General features: G+C 45.9%; 2 protein-coding genes across 2 annotated transcripts; one reads left to right on the top strand and one right to left on the bottom strand.

The window, feature by feature from the left end:
• Window positions 1-979: 979 nt before the first annotated feature.
• LOC146398129 (uncharacterized) lies at window positions 980-1,870 on the top strand. Its single transcript, XM_021067004.2, has one exon. The coding sequence runs from the start codon at window positions 1,015-1,017 to the stop codon at window positions 1,813-1,815; it is 801 nt and encodes a 266-aa protein (XP_020922663.1). The 5' UTR covers window positions 980-1,014; the 3' UTR covers window positions 1,816-1,870.
• A 6,034-nt stretch (window positions 1,871-7,904) lies between these two features.
• On the bottom strand, window positions 7,905-8,851 carry LOC146398128 (uncharacterized). Its single transcript, XM_084983064.1, has one exon. The coding sequence runs from the start codon at window positions 8,804-8,806 to the stop codon at window positions 8,399-8,401; it is 408 nt and encodes a 135-aa protein (XP_084839190.1). The 5' UTR covers window positions 8,807-8,851; the 3' UTR covers window positions 7,905-8,398.
• Between the last annotated feature and the right edge of the window lie 2,448 nt (window positions 8,852-11,299).

Here is an 11,299-nt window from a genome sequence, read left to right as displayed (position 1 = left end):
CTAAGAGAGTAGATATTAAAAGTGCTCATTACAAGAAAAAAGATTTTGTAACTAGGAATTGAGAGAACCCGCCTCCTTAGCACAGTAGGAATTGAGAGACATATTGACTAGACTTTTTGCAGCAATTATATTGCTGTATCTATGAATATCAAATTATTATGCTGAACACATAAATAATACAACGGTATGTCAATGATAATTTGATTTTAGAGAAAAATGATAGATACACACCAGTAAAATTCAGAAGTCTCACAATATCAGGGAGAGCAGATGACATGACTGTAGTGAAATATGGAAACACCATTTTATTCTTTCTACAGCTGTTGACCATAGGCTTTCCCTATGAGATTAGTGAAATTAATGGGACATCAATGAGTCGATGTTGTCTGTAAACAGGGTACAGCTTCGGCTTATAGTCCAGCTTTGGTGGTGATTTGCTAGTGAAAAACAATGTGCCCAGCATCCCCTACCTAAATGTATCCGACAAAACTAGGACATTTTTCAAGTGCCTTGCCAGAGAGTAGACGCAGGAAAGAAGGTAGGCTTGAATCAGCTTTCTAGGGGATCAGCCGTGGATGCAAGCAGGGCTGCCATCATCACAGAGGGCATCAGCATCCTGACCCTCTCCGCGCACTGCCCATCTAAGGACGGCCAGAGGAACAAAGCCGAGAAGGGAGAGCTAGACTGACTTCCACAGAGCCAGCCAGAGCCAGGAGCTCTATCCCAGGACCAGATGATGTCACAGGACCAGATGATCCCTGACTCTCTCGCCTCTGAAACCGGTTCCTAGGAGGCAGCCCCAATTAAGGAAAAGATCAAAGGGCCATTGACGGAGGAGGATGTCCTCCTGGACCATTTCCCCATGCCTACACAAACAACCCACACGGCAAGGAAAGTCCTGCTCATTGGTCCGAAGAGTGGGGGTCCAGGGTATAAAAGGCCCAGAACGGAAGGAGTGATCCACATCTGAGAAACGCCCCTGGGAACAGGAATCCAGCCTCCACCGCTGACACCATGACCCAGTCGTGCTGCTCCCCTTGCTGCCAGCCCACGTGCTGTGAGTCCAGCTGCTGCCGGCCTTGCTGCCCCCCAGTTTGCTATGAGGCCACCCAAACGACTTGCTGTAGGACCACCTGCCGCAAACCGACTTGTGTGACCACCTGCTGCCAGCCCACGTGCTGTGAGTCCAGCTGCTGCCAGCCCTGCTGCCAGCCTGTTCGCTGTCAAACCACCTGCTGCAGGACCACCTGCCTCAAACCCACCTGTGTGACCCCCTGCTGCCAGCCCACGTGCTGTGAGTCCAGCAGCTGTGGACAAACCTGCTGCGGGTCCAGCTGCGGACAGCCCTGCTGCCAGCCCTGCTGCCAGCCCTGCTGCCAGCCCCTTCGCTGTCCAACCACCTGCTGCAGGACCACTTGCTGCAAACCGACTTGTGTGACCACCTGCTGCCAGCCCACCTGCTGTGAGTCCAGCTGCTGCCAGCCCGTTCGCTGTCAAACCACCTGCTGCAGGACCACCTGCCTCAAACCCACCTGTGTGACCCCCTGCTGCCAGCCCACGTGCTGTGAGTCCAGCAGCTGTGGGCAAACCTGCGGCGGGTCCAGCTGTGGCCAGCCCTGCTGCCAGCCGGCTTGCGGTGCCGCCGTGTACTGCCGCAGAACCTGCTACCACCCCACGTGCTTCTGCCTGCCGGGCTGCCTAGCCCAGAACTGTGGCTCCAGCTGCTGCCAGCCTTGCTGCCGCCCTGTCTGCTGTCAGACCCCCTGCTGCCGCCCTCGCTGTGTGTCCACCTGCTGCCAGCCCTCCTGCTGCTGATCCCCTGGCCTAAGAACCCCTCTCTCACAAACCAACCTTCTCATCACCTGCCTTGGCAGTTGAGACAAGTTTCACTTCCACACGTTGCTGAAAGCCTGCGTTCCATCACCCAGTTTTTGGTTATTCGTCTGCCTCTTTGGAAGCTTGTGAATCAGCTTGATGGCGTGTGAGGACCCCTCATCCTCTTCTTCCTGTGTGTGGGGGTCATGCGCCAGCTTCCTGCATCTTTGATAGGAAGCGTTGGTCTCTGCCTTGAAATCACAAGCTTCCCCTTCTCGCTCTCTGGGTAACTTAGGAAAGCAAATCCTCTCGACTTCTTCTCTCGGTGCTGCTACTTCTCTTCATAAAAATCTTCATAATCATGTTTCTTCCTCAATGTCCTCATCGTTCTTGCGTCCTGCTTTCTTCCTTTCATGGTCACTGTGAGCTGTCGACATAGAGAAAGAGAGTCTTACCTTTGTGCTCCTCAATAAATTCTGTCCAACTCATCTCATATTGGGTCTGGTCTATTGCACGTCATTCCTGAAATAGGGATTTTGTATCCATGTTACCTCCTCTCTGCGTTGTCCATTCTGAGCAGCATAGTGGCCCCAGAACCTAAGTGTTATCCCCGTTTTCAGAAAACCATTTTGTTGGGGGATGTCATGTAGCTAATGGCAAGCAGACTCAGCCCGGATGAGTCTTCTGTGCCGGCTCCCAGGCACCTACATCTACGTCCCAAGGACATAGATGTCTGAGCCTCCGTGACTGTGCCCTTGGCAAGATGTGGCGGCGGCCATTGCTCGTGTGGTCACCGCTGGGCACGGACACACCGTGAGACACTCCAGGGAGAGCCTGTGATCAGATGTGCTTCCCCCGTCCCTCTCCCTTCGTGATAGCTATCCCTTACTAAAGAGTCACTGCCCTGTTTCCTGCTGATGTCCTGACACGAGGCGTCTAAACCCACCAGAGGGAGCTTGTAAAACTAGACTGTGCCCCCTGACAGAACTGTGGCTTTCATAGGCCCAAACCCTTTCGTCCGGGAGTGCCTCCATCCAGGGAGATGAGCAGCACCGCTTCCAAAGCATGTCCCTGAGAGTTCAAGTGAGAGGCTTCAGTCCTGTGTGCATCCACCCATCCCGTTCTGAAACCACACATACTACCTCTTGTGGGTATATGTGCTGCTACCTACGCGTGAATCATTTAACGGCTCTTGGGTCAGGGTATACACCACACCGTAAGACTCTGTTTCAGTGCCTCAGGCTGCCACCTCCACGTTGGTGTCTTTGCTGCACGTATAACAGACCATTCTGGTTTTCCTTGGGAGCAGCCGTCTCTGTCATGTGATGGATGGGAGAATAAGTAGATCCCATGCTTATGTTCCATGTTGTTGACCTTGTTCATTATAAAGTGGTCCCTTGGTCCAAAGTGATGACAATAACACTCTAAGTGGCTGGATATTACTGCCAATAGGGAAGACGAATCCGTATTTAGAATGTGCAATTTTAATAAAAAACTGCTTCCTTTTCCATGTGTGAATCATCTGAGAGGAAAAGTTGTCTTCACGTGGGATGTATAGATTTACTCCCAGTAGGGCTCAACATTTCTGCTTCTTACAGCACAGACAGCAGAGGCAGCCATGGTGAGAGGGAGCCTGTGCTGCTGGGTCCACACGAATCCTCTATCCCTGCCACCATGGCCACTTTGTTCATGCTCTCTTCTGCAAGGACTGATGCTTCGGAAGATGAGATGACTTATCCCTGACTTGTAGTTGCCCAGTGCCTCCTGAGGGGTGGGCCCTTTCTGGTGGTCAGTGGAAGGAAGAAACCCTTTCTGCCACATACCTATATCCATCCAAATAATTCTTCTCCAAATCTCCTTATGTTCCAATCTTGTTCCTCCCATGGCTTAATCTAATCAGAAAGGACTTCCATCACTTGCAAATAGCCAACGAACCTCATGTCCTCAGGCCACTTTTTCTCCGAAAAGAAATAGATATAATGGCCATGTATTATTGCTCCCTGTTCATTCTATTTTCTCTCTCCACTGCCTTTGGATAACAGACATGTTATCCATTGTAGTCAAAATTCTCCATCAGGCATAAAAGAGTCTGTTGGGGCTGCTGATTGATGAAGATTAAGGTGTTGCATGCTCATGTATTATAATCAGTTTGATTGTGCAGGAATCGAATTGTACTGGTAATTATTACGCATGGATTCTTTAGTCATTGAGGGCAGTACTAAATTCTGCTGTTCTCCATGGATCTGCTATAGCTTCCCAGTAATGCCTTGGCTTGGAAATCTATAATTAGTAAATGTGAAATTAGCTTGTGTTAATCATCACAGAGATAAACAAACAAGACAAAATCATAGATGATTGTGAAACAATGAGGGAAACAAAAAAATTCTCTGCACATAAGGATGACGAATAGATTTGTTTCCGTGCTATCCTTAAAAATATAAGACTTGTGATCCTTTCAAAGGATATCTGTGTATAGACTGGCCAATCCTATTAAAGAAGTGGGGGAGAAAGAAACATTTCTAGATCCATAAGTGGACATAATATGGAAGAAAGCGGTGGGAAAATAGATATTTAAAGGATGATAACACTTTATATATGAGAATGATTCCTGGGGTGACTGAAAAATAGTCTGTATGTTCTCCTAATCAACGCTATGAGTGATAGAACTAGAATTTGAATACTCTGCCATAAGATTTTAATACCCATAACTAAGCACTCTTATCTTCTTCCACCATAGAGACCTGATGGTCAAAGACAAAATTGGAGATAAATACATGCATACTCTATGAGGGAGCTCAGTGCAGAAAATGGATAATGCAAACTAGAAGCATCTTACAAAACTGGCATAGATACAAGTAATAAGAATGATAACCTATGTACATACATTTTATCCATGTGTCTATATATTTCATCCCATTAGACCAGAATCCAGTAACATCTCACATAGTTAGAGCAACTATTTTGCCACAATCTTAACCAGGCAGATCTGGCTGGAAAGTTAGTGACAGGAGCCTCCGGGGGGAAATGAGCCTCTTAAAATTTTTCAGTCGATAGGGAAATGCTGTGCACAGGATCCCACCGGGTGGGAATGTACATGTCAGGGATTAGAGTGAAATGAATGTGATTTTGTAGCATGGACACCTTCTCCTGGGAAGAGGAACTGCTCGGCAATGCTCTTCTAATTCTCTAATAAGTGATCCCAATGAGAAAAATATTCGGGAGACCTGGAGGGAATAGTTGTCTACATAGGGAGATGCCCAAAAATGAAATGGGAAGTCACGTGCCTGAAGGTACCAAAGACAACGAAACAGCAGACTGGACATTGTATCTTTGATGCGCAGCCTCTGTGAGTGACTACTATCAGAGGATTGTAAGTGTCCTATCCACCACGGAATAGCTTCGAGGTCCCTAAATTCTCTGTCTTGTTCAAGCACTCTACATGACGGATGGCTGACATTGCTGTGATTCACTGAAGCCTGCAACTACTCGAAGGCATAACATTCAAAATACATAGCACCATGAAATTATGCTATCCATCGTATTTGGCAAAAGAAGTTCTCCCTCGAAATGCTTTCAAATTGATCTTGATTATTTTGACAATTCTACGAGTGCCTGAATGGATACTTGCAGACTCAGGAATCTATACCTCTATACATATAAAGGATTAGCCCCTCTCTTGGGGAATGACAATTTTATCCATTCCATAAACTAATATGTCAATTTATTAATCACAAGTATAATTGTGATAACTATGGTTTCATAGTCATTCCTCCATGCATGAATACCTAAAATAGAAGTTAAGCAATAATCAGGTTATTCTGTGAGCCAAGAGTGAGAAGAAGTATTTGTTGAGTGACATCTCATGCATTCATGTCAAACATGTGGTCTTTCCTAAGGGACTAGAAGTCCCATGTGCCTTGTCCCTGTCTTATGTGCCAACCTTGGCACTTGTGCCTCCTCTGACCCGGAACTTCCATGGCTGACTACCCCAACCCCATTTAAGAAACACACGTTGATTTTTCAAATCCTCATTTAGGCTAGAGGAGATTGTGCTCTTCCTGATATCACACTTTGTGACTTTGCTTAAATGGGTTCTAGTTTTGTATCTATAAGTTTAACCTAGAAAGGCAATCCAGTTTGCCTATGACTATGTAAACAGGATCCTACCCCAAAGCTGCCTGTTGATAAACTCTTAGAAATAATAAGAGAGTTTGCTTATCAGATCAACATACATCAATGTGACTTTCAGAATGTCAGAAATGTTGAGAAATTAAAATTTTAAGTGGTAACCTAGAATAGCATAAGACATAAAATATCTAGAAATAAATCTAATAAGAATGGGAAAGAGGAATTCTCATCGTGGCTCAGAGGTTAATGAATCCGACTAGGAACGGTGAGGTTGTGGGTTCGATCCCTGGCCTCGCCCAGTGGGTTAAGGATCTGGCGTTGCCGTGAGCTATGGTATAGGTCGCAGACTCTGCTCGGATCCCACGTTGCTGTGGCTGTGGTGTAGGCTGGCACTATAGTTCCGATTGTCTCCCTAGCCTGGGAACTTCCATATGCTGTGGGTATGGCCCTAGAAAAGACAAAAAGACCAAAAAAAAAACGGGGGGGGAGATCTCTACAGAGGACAGTATAAACATTTTGATCAAGTAATTCTACTTGTAGATTTTTATCCAACAGAGATATTTCTTAAGTGTACCAAAAACATTCATAACAGCAGTATTTTTATTAGCCCCAAACTGCAAACAAGCCAGAGGTATATCAACAGTAAATAAATAAAATGTGTCATAGTCATTCAGTGGAAGATATTACAGCAAGGAGAATGAACGAACTACAGATAATCACATGGTCGAGTCCCACAATCATAAAGAGAAAGTGGTCCGTTCTATTGTTTCTCATTTACATCAAGTTTTGAAAGAGCCCAAGCTTGCCTCCCTTTGGCAATCAGTGAGAGATATAATTGGAAGGGTTTGACAGCAAGTTCTATTTCTTTCTTTCTCTCCTTTTTTTTTTTTTTTTTTTTTGTTGTTGTTGTTGTTGTTGTTGTTGTTGTCTTTCTTTAGGGCCACACTCAGGGCATGTGGAAGTTCCCAGGCGAGGGGTCGAATTGAAGCTGTAGCCACCGGCCTACACCACAGCCACAGCAACTCAGGATTTGAGCCGCATCTGGGACCTACACCACAGCTTGCAGCAACACAGGATCCTTAACCCCCTGAGTGAGGCCAGGGCTCAAACCCGCGGCCTCATGGATGCTAGTCAGAATCGTTTCCGATGAGCCATGATGGGAACTCCACTATTTCTTTCTTTCTTTTATTTTTTTTTAAACAACCATATAAGCCAGAGAAGTTTTATTTTATTTTATTTTTTATATTTTTACCTTTAATGCCACACCCGCAGCATAGGGAAGTTCCCAGGCTGGGGTGGAATTGGAGCTGTAGCCGCCAGCCTATACCACAGCAACACAGGGTCCAAGCCACATCTGCAACCACCACAGCCCACAGCAACACCAGATGCTTAACCACTGATCGACGCCAGGGATCAAAACCTTGTCCTCATGGATGCTAGTCAGATTCGTTTCTGCTGGGCCACGACGGGAACCCCTTCAGGTTCTATTTCTTAGCCCAGTGATAGTGACATGGGTGGGTTCACTTTGAGATAATCTACCAAGTTGGACATTTTCTTTTTTCTTTTTCTTTTTCTTTTTTTTTTTTTTTTTTTTTTTTTTTGGTCTTTTGGCCTTTTCTACGGCCGCTCCTGTGGCATATGGAGGTTCCCAGGCTAGGGGTTCAAGTGGAGCTGTAGCTGCTGGCCTACGCCACAGCCACAGCAAACACAGGATCCGAGCCACATCTGCAACCTATACCACAGCTCACGGCAATGCCGGATCCTTAACCCACTGAGCGAGGGCCAGGATCAAACCCGCAACCCCATGGTTCCTAGTCAGGTTCATTAACCACTGAGCCACGATGGGAACGCCAAGCTAATAGCCTGAGGGTGACTATAAAGCTCAGAGTGAAAATGCCTGTCATGTGCCGTGTGTATAAATCCCTGCATCGTAAATGCTGTACAAAACACAAGACACCATATGAGATGAATGATGGCACAAGATTTATTTAGAAATGGGGGTAAGACTCCCTTTCTCTATGTCAACAGCTCACAGTGACCATGAAAGGAAGAAAGCAGGACGCAAGAACGATGAGGACATTGAGGAAGAAACATGATTATGAAGATTTTTATGAAGAGAAGTAGCAGCACCGAGAGAAGAAGTCAAGAGGATTTGCTTTCCTAAGTTACCCAGAGAGCGAGAAGGGGAAGCTTGTGATTTCAAGGCAGAGACCAACGCTTCCTATCAAAGATGCAGGAAGCTGGCGCATGACCCCCACACACAGGAAGAAGAGGATGAGGGGTCCTCACACGCCATCAAGCTGATTCACAAGCTTCCAAAGAGGCAGACGAATAACCAAAAACTGGGTGATGGAACGCAGGCTTTCAGCAACGTGTGGAAGTGAAACTTGTCTCAACTGCCAAGGCAGGTGATGAGAAGGTTGGTTTGTGAGAGAGGGGTTCTTAGGCCAGGGGATCAGCAGCAGGAGGGCTGGCAGCAGGTGGACACACAGCGAGGGCGGCAGCAGGGGGTCTGACAGCAGACAGGGCGGCAGCAAGGCTGGCAGCAGCTGGACTCACAGCTCTGGGCTAGGCAGCCCGGCAGGCAGAAGCACGTGGGGTGGTAGCAGGTTCTGCGGCAGTACACGGCGGCACCGCAAGCCGGCTGGCAGCAGGGCTGGCCACAGCTGGACCCGCCACAGGTTTGCCCACAGCTGCTGGACTCACAGCACGTGGGCTGGCAGCAGGGGGTCACACAGGTGGGTTTGAGGCAGGTGGTCCTGCAGCAGGTGGTTTGACAGCGAAGGGGCTGGCAGCAGGGCTGGCAGCAGCTGGACTCACAGCACGTGGGCTGGCAGCAAGGGGAGCAGCACGACTGGGTCATGGTGTCAGCGGTGGAGGCTGGATTCCTGTTCCCAGGGGCGTTTCTCAGATGTGGATCACTCCTTCCGTTCTGGGCCTTTTATACCCTGGACCCCCACTCTTCGGACCAATGAGCAGGACTTTCCTTGCCGTGTGGGTTGTTTGTGTAGGCATGGGGAAATGGTCCAGGAGGACATCCTCCTCTGTCAATGGCCCTTTGATCTTTTCCTTAATTGGGGCTGCCTCCTAGGAACCGGTTTCAGAGGCGAGAGAGTCAGGGATCATCTGGTCCTGTGACATCATCTGGTCCTGGGATAGAGCTCCTGGCTCTGGCTGGCTCTGTGGAAGTCAGTCTAGCTCTCCCTTCTCGGCTTTGTTCCTCTGGCCGTCCTTAGATGGGCAGTGCGCGGAGAGGGTCAGGATGCTGATGCCCTCCGTGATGATGGCAGCCCTGCTTGCATCCATGGCTGATCCCCTAGAAAGTGTGGTTCAAAGAGTTCCTGTCATGGCTCAGCAGTAATGAACCCAACTTGAATAGGTGAGGACACAGGTTTGATCCCTGGTCTCACTCAGTGGGCTAAGGATCCAGCGTTGCCTGCCATGAGCTATAGTGTAGGTCGCAGACGTGGCTTGGGTCTGTCGTTGCTGTGGGTATGGCTTAGTCCAGCGGCTGCAGTTTCAATTTGACCCCTAGCCTGGGAACTTCGATGTACTGTGGTTGCAGCCAGAAAGAAAGAAAAAGAGAGGAAGAAAGAGAGAGAGAGAGAGAGAAAGAAAGAAAGAAAGAAAGAAAGAAAGAAAGAAAGAAAGAAAGAAAGAAAGAAAGAAAGAAAGAAAGAAAGAAAGGAAGAAAGAAAGAAAGAAAGAGGAAAAGAAAGAGAAGAGAATGAAAGAAAGAAAGGGAAAAGAAAAAAGAAAGTCTGGTTCAAGACTATGGTACATATGTCTCTCCATGGAAACTTTCTCAACTATTTCCCAATTTTAGCAGAGACATTGAGCTAGATGATGGTTTGCACAATGTTTTTCAGATGAAAATCAGCCCCAAAGCAGAATAACAGTATCAGTATCAACCTATTAAGGTTCCATCACATTTTGTTCTGTCATTCATTGGTTGACACTTGGGTTGTTTCCATATCCTGCCAATCGTAAATAATGCTGCAATGAATATGGGGATGTATATATCTTTTTGAGTTAGTGCTTTGTTTTCCTCAGGTAAATACCTGGAAGTAGAATTGCTGGATCCTACGGTAGTTCTGCTTTTAGTTTTTGAGGAAAACGCATAATATTTTTCACAGTGGCTGCACCAATTTACACCCCCAGCAATAGCACACAAATGTTCCCTTTTCTCCATATTCTCACCGACATTTGTTTTTTTCAATGTGGCAACAGAGGCAGTGTGACTTTCTGCAGTTTGGTGAAAAGAGTCCTTAGGTATAGATATAGATCAGGCAGATGGAAATTGGCCTGACACACTATGATCCACATAGATGCATAGGATATTTAAAACATCATATGCAATGTACAAAATTTACCACTCCAGTATCTGCTAATTTGACGTGATGGACAGACAAATACTAGAGGAAGAGGAAAGAGATGGAGAAGGAGGAGGGATGAGGAAAGAGGGAAGAGAGAGGAAAGAGGAAGTTATGACAGAAGAAGAAAAAAAGAAAGGGAGGGAGGGAGGGGAAACAGCCTAATACGTACCTAGGAATAAACCTGACCAAGAGGTGAAAGACTTATACGCTGAGAACTATAAAACATTAATCAAGGAAATTAAAGAAGACTCAAAGAAATGGAAAGATATCCCATGATCCTGGATCAGAAGAATTAAAATTGTTAGAATGGCCATACTACCCAAAGCAATCTGCAGATTTAATGCCATTCCTATCAAATTACCCATGACATTTTTCACAGAAGTAGAAAAAAATAATAAAAAATGTATATGGAAACATAAAAGACCCAGAATTGCCAAAAAAAATCCTGAGGGGGAAAAAAAAACAAAGCAGGAGGTATAACTCTCCCAGATTTCAGAAAATATGACAAAGTTACAGTAATCAAAACAGTGTGATATTGGTACAAAAACAGATATATGGATCAATGGAAAAAAATAGAGTGCCCAGAAATAAATCCAGACACCTACAGTCAATTAATCATCAATAAAGGAAGCAATAATATAAAATAAAATAAGACAATCTCTTCAATAAAGGGTGCTGGGAAAAATGGACAGCTGCATATTAAGTCAATTAAACTAGAACACACCCTCACACCATGCACAAAAATAAACTCAAAACAGCTTAAAGGCTTAAACATAATACAAGACATCATAAAACTCCTAGAAGAGAACATAGGCAAAACATTCTCTGACATCAACTAGACTTTCTTAGGTAAGTCTCCCAAGGCAATAGAAATAAAAACAAATGAAACCAATGAGACCTAATCAAATTTACAAGCTTTTGCACAGTAATGAAAGCATTAAAAAAAAAAAAAGGACAACCTACAGAATGGGAGAAAATAG

The sequence above is a fragment of the Sus scrofa genome, chromosome 12 (assembly GCF_054392235.1).
Source record: "Sus scrofa isolate SSC_HxYL_T2T_F1_AM1 chromosome 12, Sscrofa_HxYL_maternal_Yorkshire_Landrace_v2.0, whole genome shotgun sequence".
Classification (NCBI taxonomy): Eukaryota; Metazoa; Chordata; class Mammalia; order Artiodactyla; family Suidae; genus Sus; species Sus scrofa.
Note: the sequence above shows the minus strand (reverse complement) of the source record. Positions and strands in the feature narration are given on the sequence as shown.